This window comes from Taeniopygia guttata, chromosome 7 (genome assembly GCF_048771995.1).
Source record: "Taeniopygia guttata chromosome 7, bTaeGut7.mat, whole genome shotgun sequence".
NCBI classification, from domain to species: domain Eukaryota; kingdom Metazoa; phylum Chordata; class Aves; order Passeriformes; family Estrildidae; genus Taeniopygia; species Taeniopygia guttata.
The window spans coordinates 20,363,533-20,391,036 of NC_133032.1; the positions used below are offsets into that span (position 1 = coordinate 20,363,533).

The window sequence follows — 27,504 nt, forward strand, 5'->3', positions numbered from 1 at the left end:
AGGACTGGCCCCAAAGACTACAAGTTTGTTGCCTGACCCCCCAGGTGTTTGCAATCTGCAATTCTAGAAGTCAGGCATATCTAGCTGGGTGCCTTTGCAGCAGCAATCAAAGCCAGAGAACAGCTGTTCTCTAGGACCAGCCTGATGCCCAGGTCCTGCAGTGCTGGCTGTTCCCTGGCCAGCTCCCAAAGCATCTGTAAGGTGAGCGCTGGGAACGCTTCAGGCTCTCGTACCAGCGCCCTGGGCTGTGCTACACGGGCAGCAGGAGCTTTGTGGAGCCTCACGGGTACACGAGGTGAGTAATCACAGCTGCTGCTCATTGCGAAGGGACAAATGAGCTCCCCTGCAGCAAGCTGGGACGCTTCTGCCGAGAGGGCTGGTTGATCGGGGTGTTTTTTTGTGGGAGAAAGGTTCAGGTGGAGGAATTGAGTCTTGCACACTCATCGAAAGGTGGGCATTTTCATCACAATTCTAGAGTGACTTCGCTGGGACATGAAGGACGTCATTGTTAAAGGCGGGAACTGACCGAACAGACCTAATGGCCTCAGTGCAGTGCTTCAGCCACGAGGCTGCCCTTTTCTGTTTCTGCTGACCCTTCGTTATGTGCGTTTTTGGCAGGGCTGGAAAGCTGGGAGGTCACCCTTCCTCACGCCCCTGTAGAACAGCTTTTGGGAGCGGATCCGCACGGAGGACACATTTTGTTGCGGGGATCACTAGAGCCGCCCGGGAGCAGGAGGGCCTGGTGCTCACGGCACTCGGAGCCCCCCCGGGGTATGGGCAGAGGTGGCCGCAGCCGTGTGCCTGCAGGGGAGTGAACGCAGGCGAAAGGGTTTAGAAGGAAGCCAGGACCGGCTGCAGGGAGCACACCCGCGGTCACTGACCGCTCTCCCGGCCGCGGCACCGGGGCCGCCCGCGCGCCCCTCCCCCTCTCCCGCCGGAAACGCCCCCCGCGCGCTGCCGGCACGGAAGTGGGCGCGCGGGGGGCCGCGCGGGGCGGCGCATGCGCAGGAGGCGGAGCGCGGCCGCGCCCCGCCCCCGCCGCGGTGGGGGTCTGGCGCGCGCTCCGTGCCCGCGGCGCGAGGCCGGGCCCGGGCGGCGGGCGCGGAGCGGGGGGGGCGGGGGGAGCGCGGAGCGGAGCGGGCGAGGGACGCGCGGCGGGCGGGCGGCGAGAGAGAGGATGTGAAGATGGCGGAGCTGCAGATGCTGCTGGAGGAGGAGATCCCGGGGGGGCGCCGGGCCCTGTTCGACAGCTACACGAACCTGGAGCGGGTGGCCGAGTACTGCGAGACCAACTACATCCAGGTGCGCGCGGGCCGGGCCGGGCCGGGCCGGGCAGGGCGCGCCCTCACGGCCGTGCCCGCGGGGCTGCCCCGCTTGCCGGGCCCGCGGCGGCTGCTGCAGCCGGGCAGGGGGGGAAGCTGCCTCACCTCCAGCGTGAGCTGCCCCGGCGTGACGAGGCGCTTAAATGTGTAATTGATTCCTGAACTGAATTGCTTCCACTTTGCGAGTGAATGTTTATTGCAGATCTTGTCTCTGTCCCCCCTTTTGGTTCCCTCCGCAAATTCTGATCTGCTTTGCTGCAGGCGCCGAGGTGATGTGATAAACACGGCTGACTCCTGCAAATACAGTATTGATGCCTTGTAATTTAGAGCAGAATGACAGGCTTCAGTAGAGTTGAGTCTGTCCGTTTGTATTTTTCTTCTAGAGCAGGGCTGTGGAATTCCATTGGAAGGGCAGCTACCAAGTGGTAGGTGCAGGATGGAAGCCTGATGTAGTAGAGCTGGTACAGAATTAGGGAGAAAGAGATGAAGTGCAAGTTACTACTGCATAGTGTGGTTTTTGCGGTGACTGCTCTAAAGCCAGGCTGGTGTTAGGACTCTGCTTTTTTCATTTCTCTTTCTAGTGGAAAGTAAGGCAAAATTCTCGGTTTAATTTGATAGTCATAATAGGGCCAAATGAAAACTTTGCCCTCAAACGCAAGAAGATACCCTAAGACATATCTGAGTGTGCAGTAGAGAAAGGTGGGGGGAAATGATGTGGATTTCTGGTGTCAGTGTTGAGAGAATTCCAAAGTGTCCCAGAATTGTTTTTGAATTCAGTCCCCGAAGGGCAGAGTGCTCGTGTGCTTCCAGAGGGCAGCTAGCGATGAGATCTGTGCTGAGACTGTTCTGTCAGTGAAAATGGGAGAGACTATTTAACCAGAGGCAGAGAATACCTAGAATGTCCCTGTAAAAAAGCTCTCACTGATTTTGTTGAACTGCTGAATGACCAGCTGTTCTTTAGAGAGAAGACTTTGCATATTTTGGGTCATTTACAAAACAGGTCAATTACAGTAGAATGCTATAGATGTATTTTATTATGTAATAGCACTTCTGATCTTGAATTAGTGTGATTTAGGGTTTTTAAGAGACATGTTGAAATATTTACTTACAGTTACAACCTGACATACCTGTATTTAAATTTCTACTTTTTTGAGAAGTGATTTTTCTGGAATATGGGAGAGGAGCATTGGAAGGCAGAACCAGATAGAAAGAACTGCATGTAGTTGGGTTTTTTCCTTTGACTTTTTTTTTTTCTTTATTCTTTGTATAAATCAAAGTTTGTGAATCTCTATGGAACAGATCCACTTTTAGTGTCTTAATGAATACTGCAGAAGAGGACTCCATGCTGTTTTGTGCAAATAGAGAATGAAAAAAAGATGGTTATTTCCCCAGACAGCACACAGTCCATAAGGACAGTCTAGGATCACAGGAGATGGATACAGACAAATGGTGAATGAAGGAAAAGAGTGAGGCACTCTTGGTCAGCCTGATGGATTCTGACCACCACACAGCAATATCCTGACTGTTGGCAATTTATCCAAGCATCATGACAACACAGAGCTTTAAGGGGGAAGTGAGAATTAAAGAATGAAATTGTGTTGTGAGCATTGGCTGTGAGGTTAGGTATGGGTCACAGCATTAACATGCTTAAATTTTTAAGGAAGTGGGGAATGGAGACATCAGCCAGGCAGAAGGCTCTGGTTTTTGGAATGCTCTGAGACATGACAGGGTGGGTTTGTTGTGGAGAAGAGGTTCAGTGTGGGGGGATTTTGGATTTAGTGATGAGTGTCCTAGTAACAAATCTGTCACTGAGCTTGCCCCACCTTCACAATGCCAGAGCTATGTAGACTGCTGCATCAGATCACTATAAAAAGCTGATTTTTTTCTTCTCTGCAGGAGTGGAATAGATTAATGTGAATAACTATTGGTTAATTGGATGTTCGTGGTTTTGCTTCAAATAATATTTATTATTCCAAAGTTGTTATGTCTGAAAGAAATCCAAATTATGTTCAAAATAGTGGCCTTGAATTTTTGAGGGAAGATGGGTTTGTAAATGCTCTGAAATGTGTGGAAGAATGATCATTCAGAAAGTCACGTAATGAAGATGAACTAATTCTACTGTAATCCTGTAGTATTTCACTGCTGACAGGAGATTTGTTGTGGATAATCTTGAGATCTAGGAGAGGCTCAGAATGTGACTGAGACCCGAAGTTTATTTGCAGGCTGGTAGGTGCTGTGCTGATGGGAACATTGAAGGCCCTGCACTGGTCTGTATTTTCTATTTCAGTAGTCAAACCACTCCCTTTCTGTGCCAATTGCTGCTTTGAAGTTTTATTGTGCCTGCAAAAACTGTTGCAAAAGCCAGTGAGGCGCAGGCCAGCGTAACAGAATTTGAAGCTCAGCTCTAGAGTGAATGGGTTTTTTTCTCTTCCCCCACACCTAGCAACATAATTGCAACTTCAAAATAATTAAAATGTAATCTCGTACATGAGGAAATTGCTAGTTCATACTAGTAGAGCTGTGGCAATTGCTACTCATTTGACTTCTGCTTATGAAATGAAAAATCTGTTGTTAAAAATTTTGTCAGTGTTTATCCAAATTATGATTGATATGTAACTTGATGACTTTAGCAACAGGGAATGTTACATAAAATGTTACCCTTCCCTTGAGTCTGTTATATGGTAGTGTATCAGAGAACATCAGCTTTAAATTTTGTGGAAAATTATAGGAAATACAGCAAATATATAATAAATGGACCTGCAGCAGTGAAAATAAAGACTGCTGTTTGGAGGAAAAAAAGTTTCTTCATGTCAAAAACATCTTATTCTAATAACTTGGAGAAATCATACAGTTTTTTAATGTCGTGCTGCTTCTTAAAGAGAAGGGGAAGAAAAGATTTTGTTTAGGAGGGTATTTGTGTGGTATCTAACACAATGTCAATCACAGGTTAAATTTTATATTGTCTGTTCAGTGCTTTATGTACTAGTGCTGTGTCCTCTGTTACAAGTTCAGTCTCAGTCTAAACGTGCAACAGAGTAATTCTATAAAATCTGATTAATAAATCTGATTTTTTTATGTACTTGGTATTTGCAGTCTACATTGATTTAGCTGGTCTTTCATAAAAAACAGATAATAGTTATATTGGGCAGTGTGCTGTGTTTACAAAGTTTTCATATTCCTGCTTAATTTTGTTCAGGATTATCAAAAAGAAGATTTCTACTTAGGATAGTGTAAGTAACTGAAGACCATACAGTTATGTGACTTGCACATCTTGTTACTGCAATACTGACGTGAATTCCAACACTGGCTTGCCCTGTTAAGTTTCTTTGAGCTCGTCCTGTATAAGAATCCTGTATATTCTGAATTAATCTTTTGTTTGTTTCTCATTATCACTGCTCTTTTTAAAAACCAGCTTTTTGTTTTGTGCAGTGCATGGAGCTTTCTAGAGTAACTGAATGTTTGTGTCTGTAACTCTTTGTTGAAAGAGCCAGAAAAAATTACCAGGTGGAGACATTTCAACCAGTAAGGGTCTGGTGTGCAGAGATTTGCGGTGGAGGGAGGTCCCTCCCCCACAGCATGCAGAACCAAGTGAAAAGCCAAGCCTCTGTCCTCTGCCCAGCCTTCAGAAGGAACCTCTGACTCCTCTGATCAAGCTGTGTTGGCTGGATTCTTCTAAAAGGCTCTGTATTTTTTATTTATTCAATATTATTATGCTTTACTTGTCAGCTCTAGAGACTGAAAAGGAAGAGTTTCTGATTTTCCTCCCTTCATAGCCTTCGTGTTGCCATCGCTGTTTGCATTTTATATACAGAAACAGTCTTCTGGTGTTTGTGGGGGTAGGGTAGAAAGAAGATTTTTATTCTTGTTCTTAGTAATCAATGCATCCTGCTGATTACTAGAAATAACCTGTTTTCATTCCTGCAGATAGCTTTATTTAACTAGTCATAAAGGTGAAAACTACTTGTTTCTTGGTAATTTTACTACAGGCCATAGATCAATGAGTTTCATAGTTGCTTTCCACATTTCTATTATTTTTACTTAGATCTCATAAGCAAACCCAAGTGGCTGTAGATTTGGAAGCATCTTCAGTAGGCTGAACAAGAGAATAAGGCATCTATTAACATATTAGTTTTAAACTACAGGAATGGTCGTCTTTACAAACATCAACTTAATGGTTACAGCTTTAGTAATGGGAAATTTCCATTGAGTTGCTTGTAATGGCTGGTGCCAGTATATAACTTGTGTAATTATACAGGGAATTGCAGGAATTGTGGTTTATAAACAAGTTCAAGAATGATCTCTCTTCAATTTACTGAAGATGTGTATCACCTTAACAGAGGTGACTGAGTTAGATTCATAACATCTATTTAGTTATCAAAAGTGTGAATATCAGAGGAAAGTTGTTTTTGCTTATTCTGTTCTCTAAGCTTGTTTATTGTATAATCCAACTTCAGTGAAAGGGTGATTAATCTTAGCACTGATGGAACACTTGTTTTGCAGGCATGAAAGTGGATATTGACTAGCTCCAGTGAATATTAGTCCAGAACTTCAGGAAGATGATAACAAGTTGAAACTCTTAAAAAACCCTATGAAACAGTAGTAATGAATACATGGGCAATGTGCAACTGTCTCACTCTTAAGATCAGTGATTACATGGATATATCTTGTCCATCAGCCTATGGTAGGACTTCATGAAAACCGTGTGATTTTAAATTTGCAGGATGCAGTGGTGGATTAAGCTTGAAAGCCAGCCAAGTGCCCACCAAGCTGTTCTCTTACTCTCAGTCCTCAGCTGAGCAATAGGAGAGAAAGTAAGGGGAAAAAAAAAGCCAGCTCATGGGTTGAGTTAAGGACAAGGAGGTCACTAACAAATTACTGTCCTGGGCAAACCCCTCTCAGCTTGGGGAGTATTAATTTAATTTACAGCCTATTAAAAATAGAGTAGGACAGTGAGAAACAGAATCAAAACTAAACCCACCTTCTCCCAGCCCTCCCTTCCCAGGTACAATTTCACTCCTTCATTTCTAACTCTTGTACTTCCTCCTTCTCCAGTGGTGCAGGGGAACAGGGAATAGGGAATGCTCTAGTGCATTCATATCACTTTGTTTCTGTTGCTCTTTCCTCCTCACAGTCTTTCCCTTGCTCCAGTGTAGCCTCCTTCCAAAGGGTACAGTCCTTCACAAAGTGCTCCAAAACTGGACTGCAGTTCTTCAAAAAATGCTCCAGGATAGGTTCTTCCCAAAAGCATCCAGCCCTGAACGAGCAGACTGCTCCTGTGGGTGCCCACTGTTCTGCCCAAAGGCTGCTCCTGCATGGACTTCTCTCCATAGGCTGCAGCTCCTGCCAGAAGCTTGTTCTGTGGGCTCTGCTCAGGCTGCAGCTTCTTTCAGAGCATATCCACCTGCCCTGCCATGGGATTCTCCATGGGCTACAGGGCAATCTCCGCTTCAGTGCCTGGAAACATCACCTGCCCTTCCTCCTTCTCTACCTTGCTGTCTGCAGGGTTGTCTTTGACATTTTTCTCATTCCTCTCACAGCTGCTTCACAGTGTTCTTTACCCTTTGGTGGATACATTGGCTGAGAGGTGCCACCAGCATGGCTGACTGGCTTTTGCCAGTGGTGGGGCTCTTTTAGAGCTGACTTAAAACTGGCTCTGTCTGATGTGGAGGCAGCTCCTGATCTCCTCTCAGAGGCTGCTCCTGCAGCCACTTGGCTACCACTAAAGTGGCTTGTTAGGTTTGGGAACTTGAGTGAGGATAATCTAGAACATGTTTCCTTTAAGTGAGTCAGCGAACCTGGCAAAGTTGTAGAAGAATTTATCACTCAACCAATCTACTTTCCTTTTTTATCCCCTGTGCTGTGTTTTGCCAGGAAAGCTAATTTAATGCATGTATTAGTGCCGCAAGTTCAACCTGGAGGTCAGGAAGTGCTGGATTGATCCTCCATTGAGTGGATATGAAAACAGTATGAGCCATTTTATTAGTGGTAATTGGAGTTGCTGGTAGTAATACTATATGTGTAGGTATGAAAATAAAATTTGTAAATATGCAAGTTGTTAATCTAAATGTTGTAACACTAAATGTTGGTTACAAGTGGCATTCTAGTTTTTCCCTTCTATAGCTTATTTTCAGACTGTGGTTATTGAATTATATTGATCAAGAATTTTAATTCAGAGTAGAAGGCTTCTGCATCCTACAGTTAATCAGCTCTCTGAAATTTATTGTCCATTGCTTGTGTTTTACTTGAGTTTACAGCTATTAATCTTTGTGGTTTAGTGCTGAGGCAGAAAGTGGTGCCTATGTAAGGCAAAAGCATCTCCAGTCAGTGCTTTAAGCAAGTAAAATCCTACTCTGTAGTGTTCAGCGGAATATTTCCTTGATGAAAAACATTGATTTAAATACCATGTTTGCAGCAGATTTATTCGGTAGAATCTATGTCTAGAGGCTGATGACCCTTTTTCTTTTTTAAAATTTTGTTTCAAATGCTGTTTTCACACTTAATTGCACACCTGAAATTGACCTCTTGCTTAGTAATCTAAGTTTTGTAAATTTTGTTGGATATCCCTACCAGGAACTTCAATCATTGGGCTGCTTTATGAAGCAAAACTCCATGTCAGCAGATGAAATGTCATCACTGCACACTGAATTTAGGAGCATTTCCGCTTCTCAGGGCTCTCACTAGTTAGGTTGGCAATTCTTTCATGAAGTGAATGAGTTAATATGTTTTTGCAAGTGAGTTGTGTCTATTTCAGTGAGAAATCTTAGTTTTCTGTTTCTCAGGTGCAATGACTAAGTTGCTCTGTCAAATACAAATTTATGTGCTCTGAAGTATAGACTCTATATGTGCTATTCCATTTCCTGTAGCTATTTCCCAGTAGATGCCATTGTAATATCTATTCTTAATAGTATTTCAGTTTGAATAATAATAAGTGCTTGGCTTATTATTATTGGTGTAGTGTTACCATGATGAAGTTGTTTTATGCTCAGTGAAATGCAGGGTGAGGAACAAATACTACTTGGTTTGGGGTTTTAGTAGCCTGTCTGTATTGGTTATAACAGCCAAAGTTAGCTTTGTGCCAACTCATAAATCTACTAATTCTTTTCTTAAAAACTCTTCTAAGTAAATGCAAATGTTTATTAGGGTATTCTGTAACTTTGTTGTCAATTTCCTGCTGACAAGAGCAGTGCCATTGCTTTGCTCAGGGGTGGGGGGGGAGTGTGCAGTGAAGGGGAAAGAGGGAATGACTGAAGCAGTGAGCTCTTAGATGGACAATTTAAGGTAAGGGAGAAGTTCATCAAGATACCAGCTATCAAGTGTGGTTATTTTGAGCTATTGTACAGCAGCAGTACTGCTTTTTGGGCATGAAGGTCTGTAGTGCAAACGTGAGGTGTTGTTCCTGTGCCCCCCGCGAAAACTGTGAGCAGTGGGACTGACACTTGTAAAATATGAGAGGGTTGGTACAGATCACCTGTAGGTAAGGTGGGACTTTGGAAAGCAGAATCAGTGCTTGTCTTTCTGCAGAATCTGTCTCGTACAACAAAGTCTCTTCTTGACACTGCTGGTTTTGCCAGACAGGAATATACAAACTTATCTGAAATAGTATTTCTAAGTCTCATCTCTGTTCAAACAAAAACTTTTAGTGTGTCTAACAGACAAAATGTACAAAACCATTTATTACTCCGTAGTGTTGTATGAACTCAAAGCACACTGATTTGTCTTGATTCACTTTAATAATAATCATTGAATAGTATGTGTTCACTCAATATAGAATGCAGATTCTCAATTATCTTTCAGTATGTCCTTTTATACTGTAAGTTTGAGCAATGCTGGCTGTTGCCGCTTTTGTAATTCACTCTGATTTTTTTAAGTAGGTGCTGACTTTGTAAGTTGGCTTGAGAAGTGGAGTTTGTTCATAGCTGTCTATGTAAGGCAGAATCTTTGCTGCAGGTTGTGGAAGTTTGTTGTCTACCCACTTTTAATTGGGTAAAAACGACAGGTCTGCTGAAACTTGTGGGAAATGTAAAAATGTTCAATATCCCAAATTAAATGGCTATTTTGAATCAGCTAACATACATTTATATGAATAGAGGGTCTGTGGAGGGACAAGCCAAAAATATTTAGGCAAAGGGAGATGAGAAATAGTAGAAACAAAAGCCAACCTCTTATCTCCCACACTGCTAACAGCAAAAGATGAGGGTGAGGTGGATGACAGGCTTCAAAGACACTGAAAAATGCTAATATGAGCAGATGCTCAAAAAAGGGATGGTTATTTTTGACAGAAAAGTAATGAATTATAGGATTATTCAAATAACATTTTGAAAAGTATGAACTATGTACACTGTTTTCCCATTTTTCTTGGGTAAAGTCCAGGAATACTAAATTAAGTTTGAGAGGTAATGCTGCTTAATCTATGGAATTATTGCTATGAGCTAAGTCTTAGGATTTAATGGTATTCTAGAAAGGCTAGACATTTTTAAGTAAATAATGAGAATATAAGCAGTTCTATTTTTTCTTTCGTATGCTTTTGCCTTGCATTTATTCTATGATGGAGTTTTATGTCTCTTATATGAAGTATTTTGCACTGTCCACTGTAATTCATTTCACTGGATTATTGGGGATATTGCTTCTATTTAATACTGTAGTTTCTGTATCCTGAATATGATATATCCTAGATCCTTTGAAATGCTTTTTGCGCAAATTGGTGTTGGATTTGCCTTCCAAGGAGAGCGAATTAATGTGTTGAGTTACTCATGTCAATTGAATAAGATCTAGATAAATTTCATTTGTGGGAAAGAGAGCTAAAGGTTTTTGTGTGAAGGAGTATATATGTGTGTGCTGAAATGGTGGCAGTAAAATTAATGGGCTTTTTCCACCATGACTAATAACTAGTGAACTGGAGTTGTAGAGAAGAATGAAACCGCGACAGTACATTTTTTTGTTATTTATGATAAATCAGTCTGCAGTGTTTTCTGATATACTCAGTTTTCTCACTTTATTCCTCTGTTAGTGATCTCAGAAATGAGCCTCAAAGATTCAGGCCTATTGGTGTTGGTGTCCTTAGAGTTGTGATGTCCATGAAGTGACTGTCTCAGAAGGGGCAGAATGATTGAGCATGCAGAATCTCTGGATCAAAGAGTAGTGTGTAATCAGCCTAAATTAGTGAGGCTGTTGGTTTTGCAGCATTTTTATCACATTCTGAGTGCACTGTCATAAGAGTGCACTTTTATTCCTGAAAGAAAGGTAATTCTTTGACTATATATACATTTGTATAAATGAATCAGGTTGGATAATAGAAGGTAGAAAGTTATTAGTAGACTCTGAATCGATATTACATTTGTCTGGTGGTGATAATAATTAATTTAAATCCTCTCCAAACTGAGGATACTTCTATAACCACTTGATGCAGTGAATTAATAGAACTATTGTAAATAATTTCCATTTTATTATGTGCTTAAAATGTAAATCTTGTATTTTCTAAATATGTATGCAGTCTTTACATTTATTGGATTCAGTAATTCAGTTTACATTTATTTGATTCAGTAATTCAGGGCTACAAATACATGCAGTTTTGAGGACTGGAGCAAGAAGGAGGGGTAAGCCCCTAATTTTTGTTGTTTTCATTTGTATACTCATCTGTCTACCAAATGCAGGTCCTTGGAAACAACTTCTTACTTTGATGAGCTTCTTATAGGTGTTTGTACCATTTAAAGACCCTTTATTAAAGTATGGCTTGTAAATTGTATTCATTATGCAAGGCAGGCTTTTATGAATTGTCTCATTTGATCACCAGTTGGATAATTAATGCATAGTTATAACTTATTGAACCATGTATACGCATATAAAAGAATTTTTTCATTAAAGAACAAGTGAGGAATACTGTACGAATAATCTACTTGTCTCTATAAAGGCTGTGCTTAAAAGTTCTCCAAAGAGAAGGGAATTTTCCCTTGTTTTATAATCATGAGCAGAGGTTAATATTTTCCATGTGTTTTACTTTCCCTGAAATTTTCTTTTTAGTTGTAGCTTTTGTTAAGGACACAGAGAAGAATGAGATTTATTTGTGGCTAGTAAAGGCTCAGAGTATTGAATTCTATTACATTTAGCTTCTTTTCTAAGCAGCATGCTCAGCTTTGTAATATGCAATCCGTAATCTCAAGTTAAACTTTGTGTGACACAGTATCTTTAAAATTAAAAACATACTCAAGGAAATTACTTTTTTGTTTTAAATTAATTATACAAAAACCCCCCTTAACCAAGCAACAATTTCTTCCATTTTCTCTGCTACTCTTGAGGCTGTGCAATGATATGGGCAGCAACAGGAGTTTCTGTGGAGCTGGCTTTTTCCATAAACAGTGGGATGTGTTTTATCATAGAGATAAAGTACCAGTTTTAGATCTGAAGTTTGTTTTGGGGGTCTACTGCAGTTACTATATGAATATATTTTAATTCCCCTTCTCATAAAGGAGGTCAAAATGCTTTTTTTTGTTTTTCAAAGGAGTTAAATGGTAGTCTTCCTGTGGTGAACTGATCTGACTTTAATATTCAGGAGTTTTGGCATTACTTGCGGTAATTGCTGTACCCCGTGAAACTCCCAGGACCTCTTTGAAAGGCCAAAATTTTGAAAATGGTTTTTAAAATTAATTTTATATTGGAGATGGAAATGTTGAGGATTTCAATCTCTGTGGAGATTGAATCTCTGTGGAGATTGAAATGCAAGGATTAATGAGCTTTTGTTTGGTTGGTTTTTTTTTGAAAGTATTGAATTAATTTCTCAAACTGTATTTTTTTTTTGTGTGCTAAACAGGTAAGTGCATCTGCAGAGACCAAATCCCAACTTGAGCAGGCAGCTTCTTATACCTAATTCTATTGGTTTTAAGTTACACAGCTCTTATGTGATGTCATCTCTAGATCTCATACTTCACAAATCAGGGTAACTACAGCTTTTGTGTACAAACAGTGGAAGGAGTTTATTTTGATCTGGATTCCATGTGCCCTTAAGGCTCTGAACACAGTCCTTCGAGAGTTGTTTGCATGGTTTTCTTTGACTAATTATAGGGGGAATATGAGTGGTTTTTCCTGAGTTTTAGGGACAAATTGTTCAATGAAATGAATGGAAGATGATGTGTGATACAAAAAAATCCAATTGCTTGTGTCTAGGAAGGTGGAGGATTAGAGGTTATGCAGTTGGTAGATCCTTCTTCTTAAAGGAGGAGAGAATTGCTTGTCTGAAAAATTGTGCTTTCTCTGTGCCTCTTTGTCTTAAAACCTCGGATCCATGTTGTGAAACTCTTCAGGATAGTTTTATTTATTGCCATAGCTGGATTGATGGAGAGGTGATATTATTTAGGCATGCCTTGTCAAATGAATAGGTCATTCATGCAGCACTTTTAATTCATGAAGGTGTAGAGAAAACCCTTCTTTCAGATGGTAGTAGAACTTACTGAGTATATAGTTGTAACAATCTGTTAAGACAACTTGAAAATGAATTCACATTAAAAAGAAAAATGCAAGGCTAGAAAATCTTTTATGACATAGAAAAAGCGTTCAGCAGTTGAAATGTTCTTATTTTTGTCATTTCACTTATTTGACGTTTCTATTTTTGTGACAACAAATTGCTCAGAATTGTCAGAAGAATAACATTAAAATTTGGTGAATAAGTGAAGATTGAGACTCAGTCTCTGTCATAATTATGGTGAAAGTAAACACAGTCATGGGGATTCTTCATATCTTCTATTGGAGCATTAAACTGCTGTGAGAAGAATCTTACATTCTTTCACAAGTCTGCAATGTCTCTTTCAACTTGCATGGTGTAAGTTTTCATTTCTGCAGTTTGGTGCAGTGCCCAGGTAATGCTGTATTACCTGAGTGCTGTTACAGCTGCTCCGTTGCAGTGCAGTGCTGTGGGTTGGGGTGGGCTGCCTGCAGCGCTGCATGCAACACGTGCAGCCCTCGGCATGTGTTCTGGGGCTGAGAGCTCTGGCCACTGAGAGACTTCTCAGCACGTGGAAAGCTCTCTGCCGCTGCTCTAGTTAGAGATGATGAAATTTGGCCTATATGGGGAACAGCATGATAATTCTTAACTGTGGGATTAAAATAATTCTTTCCTGAAATATTTGTCACTGAATTTAGATTGTATAGCAGGAAGGAAGTGTTTCCCCTATTTGCATAGTCTGTATATTACTTTTCTTTGAAAATTATTTGAAAAATTTGACTTTTTAAACAGTTGCATTTGAAAAAATTCATTATTGGTAATTTTGTTAGGTGAGGAAAATAATGTATTAGTTTACTAATGAAACTCCTGATCTTAAGTTTTACTGGGCTACTCTGGATGTGGCTTTTGTAGGGGAAAAATAGCAGTGCATTTTATCTTCTGCTGAGATGTCTGTGACTGATGCTGACTTCTCTGTCCAACGTGAATGCTTACCAATCTATAAATATTGAAACTAGTAAAAATTCTATAAATATGGGGAAAGAAAGGTGTTTAATTGCTCTTAAAGAAATTAATCCTGCCTGATATAGGATTGTCTAAGGGATGTTTATAAAGGTCTTGGACAGAACAGCGCCAGTAAGTGCTGGAATCAGTATATAAACAAATCTAAAAGGGCCTGGTGAAAATCTGGCTCACATTAGATAAACAGAGAAAAGAAAAATAATTATTTCACCTGTTTTGATAAATAAGATAGTGCCTGCAGGTGTTTTGGTTGTTAAAAAAGTGCTTTAGTGAAAGCTGAGGTCTGGAACATCATTATTATGTGTGCAGAGGTGGGCAGCTGTGAATTTCGGAGCATTGCAGATGCTCTATGCTACTTTGAGACTATTTGTCTGATTCATTTGTCTGTCCTTTACTGAAGCTTTTGTGGTAACCACTTTTTCCAGGACAGATTTTGTAGAACTTTTTGTACCATTGTATGTGCTGCTTATTTTTCATTTTAGAATTGCTTCCAGGTTTACAGAGCTGTCTTCTGTTGGATCCCAAATAACTTGACTGATTTTTTGAAGGTGTTCTGATAGAACTGTGTCCTTAGCTGCTGCCTCTGCAACATCCTGCATGGAAATATTCTCCTGGATGTTGACTGGGATATTGCTGAAGTTCTGTTTTTCAAAATATCCTCGTGTAATTTTGTGTTTTTCACATGAGTTATAGGTAGGTGTTCTCTTCAGCTGACATCAAAGTATTAGAACAAAGGAACTCAAATGTTTTAGAAATAGAAGCTCTTGTTTGGTATTGCAGTCATTCTCATGGAGTTTGTTGTATTCCTTTAAGTTTATTCAATGCTTTTGATTCAAAGAATGTATTTGGTGCATAATCTACTTTCTTTGTGTGAAGACATAAAAACAACCTCATAGAATTTACAGAATTGTCAAGGCATCCACGGGCTATTAGCTAATGCTAGTGCTTTGTTTTAAGACAGCAGATTTAAACATTTACTGTATGAAATTCCAATATTGTTCTGAAGGGATTTTCAAAAAATATGGTCTCTTCAAGCTCATCCTGATTGACGTTCTGAATAATGGCCTTTATAGTTAGCAAGAAGAACCTTATTCCTGGTAGTTCGTATTTCAAGTCCTGGTTTTCTTTACCAGACAGAAAACTCTCCATATTTCAGAGAGAAATTCTGAAATGGCTCAGTGACCTGCATTGCTTTGTTTCAAGTCTGGGGAATCCTAGAAGTACTGTGTGTGGATAAAAACTTTGCCAAGGTTGGATTTGGTTATCAGGCATATCACTTTTGATAACTCATTGTGATACTTGTTAATTCTTTAAAAAGTAACTGTGTATTTTGCAGAAAGAAGTAATATTTAAACTGGATGGATGTTACTGTGTTACAGTTGCAGTGTAGTTAATATGAAAAATCAAATGCACATCCTTTTATGCAATTAAAATGGCTGTATATTGTTTCTAGAAACAAGGTTACCACTTGCATGAAACAGTCTGTCTTTGGGTGAGTATTGCTCTTAATGTGAATGTAGGTCACACTTGGAAAATGTGTGTGCAAAATAGAGATCTTGCTGGAAATAATTACAGAACATTCGATGCTCTGCTGTTAAGTGATGTACTGCAGGTTGAATATAGAAACTTCGCTTGCTGTTCTTGAGCTACATCGCAATTGACAGAAGGTTTACTTATAATTTTGAAGTAAATGGACCAAAACTGCTCGTTAAACTGGGAAAAAGAATAATTGCTACTTACTTAATAAGTGCTTGCAGAAAAGGGTTTTTTTCTGCTTACTTTCTGAGATTCTTAAATTGCAAAATCATAGCAAAGTTTGAGTCTAGTTGAAATGAAAAACCTCCTTTAACCTTATGATTTTTTATTTGTTGACAACTCTTTTACAAGCATGAAGAAAAAGTGTTCTGGAAAAATCTTTATTTCTAGGAATTTACCCTTGGGAATTAGAGTGGGACTCCTCAGTTGAGGAGGTGACTTTTATATTTCTAAAATGTTCTCTAGTAAGTGCATAACGGATATCTGGGCTTGGCTGACTGTGTCCACATAAGAGGCCAGAACCCATTCTCACTCTGCCAATATTGTGTTTTGTCCAATGCTATGGTAACAGGAGCAAAAGGTTGTAAAAACATTCTTTGCCAAAAAAATGAGCAGATGCCTCTCTCAGGACACATAGGGAACAAATCTACTTAAGAAAGCACGGGTTGTGATTTTCAGTTTTCAGAATGAACTTGTACTAACTTTTTCACTTTATCATGGTGGTTTGTTTAGTTAATCTCCATCGTGGGTTCAGTTATGACTGGGTATCATTGAGTGTTACCACCGCCTTCAGCAGGTGGGTTGTACTACAGAGGTCAGCTTGCAGCAAGATGAACATGGATATCAAGAACAAATCAGCCTGTTGTTGCTTGCTTCTGCTCTCTTTCTGGCAAGCATTTACGGTGACAGCAAGGAAGAAGTGTGAGCTGCGTGGGCTGTTGTGATTTGTCAGTCAGACAAGAGTATGTCGGTGTCTGGTCATGTAAAGGGGTGCAAATGCGCATTTGAGGTGGTGGGACTCTGGCACGTGTGTGGCATTGCAGGGGTCAGAGACTTGGGCCTTTAAGTGGTTCTGCAGTAGGCAAGGACAGCTGTCCTGTTTGTTTTAATGCAGAAAAGAAAGAGGGACAGACTGGGCAACCTTTCACAGAAGAATGAGGGAAACCTCTTCTGATTCTTTCGTTCTGTGCTATACAGTGATCAGCTGCCACTGCAGCTCACCCAGGTTCTGCTAATTTAGCATAAATCTCTAGGTTTTGGGGTATGCTGCCAGTGGTTCTTTTGCCTCCTAGAAGAATATTGTATATCGCAGCTGTTCTGTGAAAGTTTCTTATTTTGATCTGTACTTTTTCTTATAAAATATTTTAATTTTTTTCTGTTCTGTCAGATTGTGGGCATGGATCTGAAGACAGTTCTTTTCTTTCATTATGTCTGAATTGGTAGCAGCTTTAAAAAGTGCCAAGTAAGAATAATTTCAAATTTAAGGTTAACTGACCATTGTGAAGTAATCTGTGTAATCCAAGTGTCTGTTTCCTAGAAGACTGACTATGCAAATTCCTGCCCCCCCCTCCCATTAGTTTACACCCTCTGTCTGCTGTGTTTGGAAGGCACTCGTGTTACCTGATAGCTATGCCTCTTTACTTCTCTTCAAGCTTTTTTTAGCCATAGTTACCAAAAGTACGTAAATTAAAGTGTAACTTCTAGTGTGATAAAATTTTGGGGCTTGCTCATGTGAGGAAGTAGAGAAAGTGAATAGCAATTGAAATACTTGTATTAGTTAGGGTGGTGTTGTGGGAAGAATTCTGAGGATAACAGGACTGCATTTGCCATGGATAGGCAGGCAGGGCTTTCCAGCAGCTTGTGTTCCTTGAGCTGCTCAGTCTTTTGGAGTGCCTAAGGAGGTGGGACGGTGAGCGGAGCTCCGTGTTGCTGTGGTAACTGATGTGGGTGTTCTCTCCACACCTGCCAGCCTCTCTCGGGAGCTATTGGCCGAATAGGGTGTGTATCTGCCCGGGGTATGCTGCAATTACAGGTGTCCTGCATCTGACTGTGTACAGGGGTACGCTGGGTTGTAAGCTGTGATGGTGGAGGATGTGGCTGTGTGTCCTACTTAGCTTTCCTTGCTATGAGCTTGTGATGTCTTGCAGTGGACACTTGGAAGCAGAATCTACTTCTGCTGCCACAGATCACTCTGCTTGTGATTCTAAATCAGAGCCATTAGTTGACCTCAATCACTGCTATGTAATGAATTGAATTGAGAATTTATAGTGGAAGGAAGAAAATGGAAAAATTGGGAAATAACTCAGTTGTTACATAAACCCGGTGACTAGATAATATTTGGTAAAGCTGAAGTAAATATCCTTGCTTAGAAATGATAGATTTTGTCAGATTTCAAGAGACAGAGATAAAAATCTGTTCATCTGATATTGATAGTGGAGAAAACAATTTATGCAAAAGCATTTTTTGTACAGCAGAATGCAATTATTATATGATTGTAGTTTTTACTTGTGAAAGCCACTTTGCATATAAAGTAATTTTTGCAAATGCTACCACTTGCTTATTTTTATTAACTAACTGTAAATTTGAATTTGTGTTTATCAATGATTTTGACTTGTAAACTCGGTTCAAACCTCTGCATATTAAAGCGTCCTTGGTGAATGAAGAGTTGTAGAACAGCAAATATATGAGATAATAGAGTTAAGCCTGTGGATTTTTGCTGTTTCTGATGTTCTTAATTCAGTGCGTTTGTATTGGCCTAGCCTCTTATGGCCACAAATGTGTTGATCCTGTGATGTTATTAAAGCCAAAATTGGCCTTGTCTCTGGAACTCCAACAATAATTATGTTGTTTAGGAACCAGAAAATGACCCACTTCTTTCAGCTGTGTTATTGCAGAAGAGGTACCAGAGAAGGGTGAAACCTGTCCTGATTTCACAGAATGGGCAGGGGAGGAGGTTCCTGCACTGCTGCTTCCTCTCGAGCAAGAGCAAAGGGTAATGCTGTGCAGCAGTGATGAGTAGCTAGTAACATAACTACGTCTTAACTATATTCTAGATGTAAATGCATTTGGATGCTAGCATGCTGTTCTTGTGATACAATTTGTGATGCATAATTTTAAATTGTGTTACTGCTGCAGTGAAATAGTTTTTTATAACCTTGTCTAGTAGGTTTGTGTGAATACATCATGCTCTTTTATTTTTGCATAAACAGGACACTTTGGCTCTATTCTCAAGGAACAGAAACTTGCAAGGTCTCATGAGACCAGGACATTTGTATGTGAAAACTGGTCTGCTGTGCTTGTAAATGTATGACAATAAATACAGAGTTTGATTCTGGTGATGGTTAAGGGAAACAGATGACAGATTTGTTGTAGTGATGCAGGCAGCATGAAAACAGTGGTGCAGGTGATTAGATATGAGGGAAGCTGTGCTTGTCCACAGCTCCCATTTGCTGTGTTTTTCTCTTGGGTAGAGTAGACTGATAGTGCTGTCATAGATCTCAAGCCAGTGAGCTAGTTTTAACCCCACAGGTGGCCTTGAATGCATTTTAAAAAGCAGTATGTATTTTAAAAAGCAGCTTTTCATTTTAGGAGGTTAGGTTCTGTGTGTATTTCTTTGAAAGGTAGCTTTCCTAGCTGTTAATCAAACCTATGTTTTGAGGCTCAGCATAGAACTGAAAATATCAAGTAAATTTATGGCACTGAAAACAAAAGACTGCAATTTAATGCAAATAACCTCATAGAGACTGTAGCAGATTATTGATACTGAGTTTAAGATAGCTTAAAAGTCAGTCACACTTGTAATCAAGAAGTTCTAGTGACATTTAGTGAATCATTATAGTTTTTTAATAGTTTGGAAAACAGAATAACTTGATGTACAAAACTTTACTGGAGTATGAATGCTAAGAGTATATTCTTTAGCTAGTATGCTTTTTATTAGTATGCAGATAAATAAAGATACATTTATTTATAAATAATTTGTTAAAATGGGAATAACTATATTATGTTATAGATTATATAAGATTAATGTAGTTAACCTTGAATTTGGAAATTACTTTTTAAAATACCACATTTATTACTTAATCTTTGAATGTAGTTTGAATTATAAAACCTAGTGATAGTTTTGATGCATTCTTAATTCTAAACCCAGTATATTGTGTAAGGTTTATGTCTGGCCAAAATGCCAGTGTTCCTTACGCAGCTTTGTTGATTACTGTGTGATCTCTGATCAAAAGATGATGTGTTTTACTAAATGTAGGACATACAGAATTCACAGTGCTGTGAGAATAGTCCTAATTCCATTATCAATTGTAAAGAGAAGTGTTTACTTCAATATGTTCACATTTAAAGTTATTTAAATTTTAAATACACTTCATGTGAACAGCAAGTTAATTGCTTTCATGTAGATGTTGAGTAGAGACTTTGGATACAGTTGTGGAGAAAGGTATTTACTTTTCAGCCTGGCAGATACTGATACTGTGGGATGGTTTAGGTGCCAGACTATCCTCTGTCTTTGCCTGGATAGTCCACCCAGAAATAAAGTTGCATTTAGTGCTGATTCTTAGGCTGTGTCTTGTCACTTCTGAGAGCAGTTCATTAATAAAAAAGTTGCATCACTAGGAGACTTGACATGCTCTGCTCCTTTCTTCGCAGATGTGACAAAGAGTTTTCAAGCAGATTACTTTAATTATAGTTGATGTTCAGATAAGGTCATGGTAAAATTATTGTGAAGTAAAAATATTCTATCTCCAGACTCTAGAGCTGCCACTGCTACTAATTTGTAGGCCAAATTACCAGTCTCAGTAATCTTGTTGCTTCCCCTATTCACAGTCTCAGTGTGTTTTGCTGCTTGTGTTTTGCTGCTCATGTTTTCTTTTGAATGCAAAGTAATAGAAAGCTGTCAGAGAACTTATGAGTGGGTTTGAGGCAGGGTGTGTGCAGAGAAGTGTTTCCCATTTGTGTCCAAAATGTTGTTTGCTTATGTTGTCTAACATTTGATTAATTAATAATGTTTAGAGTGCAGAGTACATGTAATGGGCAATACCTGTGAGCTCTTCTTTGTTTTAAAAGGGAAATCAAGCAATGAAACCAGTATTTTGTCTTTCTAAAATAATAACAAATAATTATATATATATTCATTATATAATCATGAGTAAACAATTACATAGAGACAGATCTTTGCACATGAACAGTATAGAGATGATGCTATAACAATTGGCAAGAACAAAAAAAATTCTACTCCCAACCCCAGGTACTGTGTAATTTTGGTTATATTAAAGAACAGGTAGACTGAGTTTCCCTGTCCTTTGTGTTAATATAACACATGGATTGTTTTGCATCCAAAAGGCAAATTTGGGGGTTTTCTGGTGCCACAGAAATAAGTGTCTTAGAGCTCTATGGCCTTTAGTTTTTTTCTGAAATTCTGGGAGTGCTCATTTCCTTCTGTCCTAACATATCAGTGATTGCTTCTGCCTCTTTGTGCCTGTTTCTCCTGTGTGTTAGAGACAGTGCCATAGGAATTGGTGGGTACTTGTTTTCTGTCCTGGGAATGAGCAGTTCCGGTAGTGAAAGAGGAGTGAGGGATATTCTTTAGCAAGTATTTAATGAGCCAGTTTGTTTAAACAGAAAACGACTGTATTTTTCACTGACAGTTATGTAAGTTTTTGGCATGATTTTGACTTAATTATTGGATTAATGATGCTCAGTTTTGTTTTCTTCTCAATCATTTTTTGTAGTTCACGGAAGGACCTCAGAAAGCACTTGGATGGACTGAGCAAATGCCATCTGTGCAGTTGAATAAAAGTGTGTATAATACTTAATTATGTATGAGGCTTTCAGTAACTTCAAGGAATTCAGCAACAATTAAAATGAAAAGGATGATATAAGAGCTCAATCTATTTTTCACAGGAATACTGAAGTGTGCTTTGTCAGTATCACAGTTGGGCACATTCTGTACTGAATAATGGAAGCTTGTTGAACGCTAGCATGCAGCTTTTGTTCTTGAGACTTCTTGAAGCCGGTGCAACCTCAGCAGAAACCTGAGGGGTTTTGCTAGCTGGTTGTAAGACAAATGCCAGCTTGGGTTTGTGTTAACAGTAATCAAAAGAAGCAACTGTTACATCGACTAAATGAAACTAATCTTCAGTCTTATTTTTTAAATTTTACTATTACTTTTTCATCACATATATGAGTTTGTTTCACTAAACAGTCCTGTTCTGAACAATAGCAAGAGATGGTCTATATGTTGGGGAATTGATTAGTATATTCTGGATATACTTTTTTGTGTAGTTAGTCTGGTGACATACTCTTCAACTTAAGCTTCCACTTTTATATGCCTAAATATTACTGCATAAATCTCTTGCACAAATCCCTTGAAGAGTTGATTTGAGTATGAATTGAGATTATTTTCCATTCAGAACTCTGTTTGCTAAACGATGTGGATGACAGTAGCCTTAGGAATGAAAAGCTCTATATTTTTGCCCCCTTTCAATTCAACAATAAGTATTAATCTTGGAAGAATTTTTTTGTTTCAGTTATATTGATATTAAAAGCAGCAGCTTGTGTCACTGTTCTGTAATAAGAAACACAGTTTCTTTCTCAACTCATAGGTCCAGACTTTTTGGCTCATCCAGTAGAATTTGTACAAGTCTTGATAGCCCGACTGCAGAACTGAATTTCCAAGCTGGTGATGACTACTGGATAAATAACATTTTTTTTTAACTGTAGCATAAAAGAAACCTAGCTACAATAACCAACTAAAATACAAGTAGCTTTTAATATTTCCTTTCATGCACCACTTTCAGACCTGTCTTTCTGTGCTCTTTCCAATTCATAGGAAATATTTTTTTCTTTTTTAATGTGTTGCTATCTTTGAAGTCTTTCCTTCTAATTTAGTAGCATTTTGAGCATTTGTTAGCACTTTTTCTTTTATGTAGTTGGATTGATGTTTTGTAAATCTTTATGTAGGGTTCATGTTTCCTCCCATCATTTTTTTCTTTATAGAATATCCATTAGTAGCTGCTTTTCTGTACAAAATTATTCAGGTTCTTCTTAACAAGGCCATAACAGACCTTATCACTAGGATTTGGCTGATCACTGGGTGGGAGAATGCCTTAATTTCTTGGTTTCTTTCTAGCCCTGCATTTTATGCACTATATGCATGTAATAATTCCTTTTGCCAATCATGTAGCCAAATAGTTTTGTCATTTTGGATACCTTAGTGCATGTTTTATTTTCTCATCTGCCCCATTCAATATTTGTTTCTTCTTTGTAATCTGTTTTTTAATTGTATAAAACTTTGTGTTTTCTAAGGCAGGAGAATAAAAATTGAGACATTTAATTCCTAAAGTAAAAGGATATTTTACAGAGTTGCAGTCCAGACTATTTCCTATTCAAATCTGGTAGTGCAATTGTGTAGTGTAAATGGAACTTCCAGAGTGGGAAGAAAAAGTGATGCTGGGGCTCTGCATCCTGACATGAAAAGCAGTCATATTTGCATTTACTGCAGGTTGAATTCCACATAATTTCTAATGCTAGCAATGTATACACTCTAATAAAAAGTAAGCATTATTTTCAGGTGAACATTTGCAATCATTCCTGAGCTGTCAGATTTAGTGTCCATTTTTGGACTGGCATGTGGAAGTGGAAACTGTTAATAATTCTCCAGTGTCTGAAAGCAAGCACACTATTGCCTTGTGTATGTAAGACATGGCTTTTCTGACTGCCTGTGAAGTCTGTGCATTTGTAGCTGACTTGAGTGACTTTGATCTCCTGCTATCTAAAAGCCCCAGTTTGTAGAGTCACTGTGTTCTGTGCTGTAGCTCTCAGTCTGGATTCATCCTGTAAAGCATTTCCATGTAGCTAATAGCTTGTTTTGTTTTCTGGTGGAGACAAAAGAACTGTTTCAGTACTGGGTGCTTCCCACAAATGGAAAACACTCTCCAGGGGAGCTGGGCAGAGCCATGGCTGCTGCTGTGTCCAAGTGCATGGGGAACCAATTCCTGCTGCAGTGGGGGGAGCATCTCCCAGTTCTAGCTGACACTGTCCCCAGTCCGTGTGTGGCTGGCAGGAGATCTCTGTGGTGAGTCAAAATGGTGCTCTTACTGCTGAGAGAAGGAGAAAAGGATGCTGTCTTGTGGCTCACATGAGCACCTGATGTGTGCATTGTGTGGAGAAAGATGATAGAATAAATCATAAGCTGTTGCCTGGAAATTCCGTAACATAGGCACAGAAGACATGATCTAAACTTTTCTATTTCAGGCTGTGAAGATGATCCAGCTGTGATGCTCAAATATTTTAACATTGTGTGAGAAGTCAAAGCGACAAGTTTGAGGTGGCGACACAGCAGCATTCTTAACACAGTTAATGGAAAATTATTAAAGGAAACATGAGACACTGCACAGTTCGGGTGAAGAAAAACTATAGGTAGTGCAGGACTGGAAAAACTGCAATGATGTTCCAGCACTTGTTCTTTTTCTAGCAAGCTCAGCAACTCCGGATAGTTCTTCCCTCTTTATTCTTGGTTGTATCATTCCTTGTGTTTCTCTGGCTAGGCAGTGTTTTGGATGAGGCAAAACTTATAATTTGGTTTATGGATCAGATGATTTTCATTTGGGATGTGCCTCCTGGTCTGATTCACTACAGCAGATGGAGAGTGCACTTGATGTTGGGGACATCTCCTGTGACAGGTATTGCTGATGGAAGTAGATCCCGAGTTCCATATTACCATGACAGTTGTTCAGACCATAATTCACTGAGTTGCTTTTTTTTCTTTGTGGCATCTACATACTTTTACTAGGGGTAGTGTTTACAATTTTGCATGTCAGGGAAGATAATGAAAGTGACTGGAGTTTAAAACAACCATTTGTTTCTAAAGTTAGTTTTAACTAGGTCAGGTAATTAGTCTGCCATGTGCCCATGCATAGACAATGGAATGGGTATGTTAGGTCTAGGAATGAGAGGATCCCTATGCTGGCAGTGTTTCAGAAGACTTGTTTGTCAGACAATAGCTTTGATTTCTTGAATTTATTATCCATTTAAAAAAATATGGATCAAACTGATCTAATGGTTGAAAGCATTGCTTTTCTAAGAATTGTGTGTGGATAGATGTTATGAGCCTTTATTTTTTCGTAGGCATGCATGATTTTGTGTGTGAATGCTAAAGATACTTTAAAACTGAAATGGAGAGATATTCAAAGGTCTGCTTTGTGGCATTTAATTTAGGGCATTAAAAACACTTGCTACCAGTGCTTGATACTGCTGAACACAATGTTTCTGAGAACTGAAGGGCTTTGAGGCCTCTGGTTAATATACTTAAGTATCCACAGTAACAAGTCTTTTTGTTATAATGAACATAGAACATGTTTCTCTTGTTTTGGATATTCCTCACAGAAACAGTATTCCATAGGTTACTGAAATTACTGTGGAGTAAAGTACTGAAAGTACTGAAGTTACTTACCGGTTTGATATTTTCTTTCACTAGAGAATTTTGGTAGCTATGAATGTTGAGAGAACTTTTTTCCTGTCTTACAGTCTGATGTGAAGCATACTGACTGGTATTTTGGTGTTAGGAAGATCAGGAGTATCAGAACTAAGACTGCTGAGGATTATGTTTGAATTTTGTTTACTGATAACTTGAAACCATTATCTTATTAGCAGAAATCCCTTTATTTACATAGTCACATAGTCAGTGAACATGGCAGCATTTGCAAGCAATGTCGTTTGGTGTCCATATGGAGTGTAAATAGGGATCTTGTTGCATAGGAGCATATGATAAGATACCATCTCTGGAAATCTACTTATCAAATTAAAATATGGGCTTCATGCTGAACACAACTTATCATTTCAAGTTAAATGTCTACTGACATTTATTGTTATATTTCCACAGGGGAACTTAAGATTTTTCTGTAAGTGTTCTAGAGTTTTTATTGATTTAGATTGCTGTGAGTCATTGAAGCTTTCATCTCTTTAAAGTTTTCAGGATAAACATGATTGTTTTAAAATGCTGTCACTAATTACTTTTTGTTCTTTTGAAATGGATTGATGGTAGTAGGTTCAAATAGTTGTTTTAATTTGAACAGATTCTTCACAGGAAGAAAGTTCAAACTTCAGTTTTGCTGTGCCAAACATGAGTGGAGTTTGCCTCAGAGAATTTCAGGTTCTGCAAAACGTTCTGTAGAGCAAATCACGGTTGTGATCAGCTAAATACATGAATTAGACGTATCAGTCAAATGGGGTTTTGTGTTAATAACAGCTCCAAAGTAGTTTATAGTATTGTTTTATGAGCTCTTTAATGCATTTTGCATTTGAGAAGTCAGGTCCTTGTTGGTTGGAACTGGGGGTGACTTGAATAGGTTACATCTCTGGAAGGACTAGCTCTGAACATGGATTCATATTTGTGCTTCTTTAAGCAGAAAAACCATAGCAGAGGCTCATAATATTTTAAATTACAGGTAGTTTTCCTTTTGTTCTCAAACACTTAGCCTATTAATGAAAAAATACTGTACTTGCTGGATTACACTCAGCTCCTCTAGATATACAGTGTACTAATGGAAATCAGCATTTTCTGCTTCTATAAATAGATTGGCAGCAGCTGCAGAGCCAAACAGGCAAGCTTTTGGTCATTTTTATTATTGCCACTGAGAAATTGTTTGATTGGCTGTGGAGTGTGGCCGCTGCAGGGGAGTATGCATCTGAGCTGGGGATATGAGCAGGGAGAGGGGAAAAAAGAGTGTATTTACAAGTCAGCAATGGGAGAACAGAGGTGAAGAGCTTGATGTATCTTCATTTGGGAGTCCTTAAGATGAGTTTGAAACACTTTTATGTACAAGACATACTACTCAGCAGGTTAAAAGCCATGAGATCTGGGGATAGCATTTTTCTAACTTCTTTATTGTTGAATATAAGGCAGCATTTATAATTGTGTTCTGTTGGACAATATCCTCATACTGTGCCCCGAGAAGGTTCTAAAATTTTCAGATCCTTCTTCTGTTGGTCTTGTTTTGTCTTATGCATAGGAAAGAAACACAGTGAGAATGCTCACTCCTGCAGCATTCCTCCTTCCTGCCCCATCGAGGCAGCTCTTGGATGAGCAATAGCTGCTGCTCTCCTCCTTCCTAGCACTGGTACCAGTGCAGCCTGCTAAGTTAGCCATGTTGTTTATGGACACAGGAGGTTGCCAGGAAAGAAAAAGTATTGAGTATCTTTCATCTGAGCATTTATTTGAAGTCTTTTGCCTATGTTTACATATGTGGGATGTTTATTCCCCATGAAAGCTAGAAATCTTCTCTTACTACAAGGTCTTGGGAAACATAGTGAGCTGTAGGAATTGTTTTTCTGAAATACAGGTATACTTACTTTCTGTGCTTCTCAAAGTACATACAATAAATACAATGGATGCTAGATTCAGCTTGTGCTGAAAGATGTGAAATGACTTTCTATTCCTTCTTTAATAACAGCACATTTCTTGAATCTTAATACCCAACCTATATGTATAATATAAAAAGCCAAGGAAATAATGAAATACTGTATAATAATGACATGTGGGAGTAAAGAACATTTATCAACTGTTGCTTTAGAAACAGCACCATCAGCCTGTGAGATGGCTAAAGATCACCTAAAAGTGAAGTTCACTGTATACTGAAGCCTTGGAAACTGGAAAGTTTCTTAGCATCTTAGTTGTATGTTTTACCAGTGCTTTAATCAGTATTCTTTGTACTGGATTACGTCTTAGTGATATTAACTATTTTTCAAGGAGAAACACAGAACCGTAGCAATTAGATTCTTAGCTTATTGTTTTTAATGCTGTTTCAAATGTATGTATGTTTTAAAATTTCTAATGGATATCTTGTCTATTGAGAGCCCAAATACTTTTAGGTGCTCTACTACTAGAGAAATGGATCATATTAGTTTTTCATAGAAGAAAGTATTCACAATATGAAAAAGTACAAAACATGTTTAAGAAGAAAACATGGACTTACTCTTTGTAAAAATGATTAGTCTCACATTATATTCAGCTACCATCTTACGGGAATAATTATAGTTCATTCACTGTGAATGACTATTTGTAACAACAATCAGGTCTAAATGATTAGGAGAGATGAGGAATATGGTATTTGGCAGCTCCTTGTAGGCTGTTAGGAGTTCTAAATGAAGTACCAAGTTTAGAAAAATGAAACAGTTCTAAACTGTTCATCATAA

The 27,504-nt window shown here is 39.0% G+C and overlaps 1 protein-coding gene across 26 annotated transcripts in view; it reads left to right on the top strand.

Annotated features, from left to right (window-relative positions):
- Nucleotides 1-271: 271 nt before the first annotated feature.
- ABI2 (abl interactor 2) overlaps nt 272-27,504 on the top strand; it is a 66,748-nt gene continuing 39,515 nt past the window's right edge. For 18 of the 26 annotated variants that reach the window (XM_030277621.4, XM_030277624.4, XM_030277627.4 and 15 more), the window contains exon 1: nt 1,054-1,302. In XM_030277621.4, the coding sequence (XP_030133481.1) occupies nt 1,186-1,302 (117 nt within the window). In that variant the 5' untranslated portion in view covers nt 1,054-1,185. Of the gene's footprint in view, nt 296-1,039; nt 1,303-27,504 lie in introns of those variants that run through there. The other 8 variants (XM_012574908.4, XM_030277622.4, XM_030277625.4 and 5 more) reach the window with 3 other exon arrangements.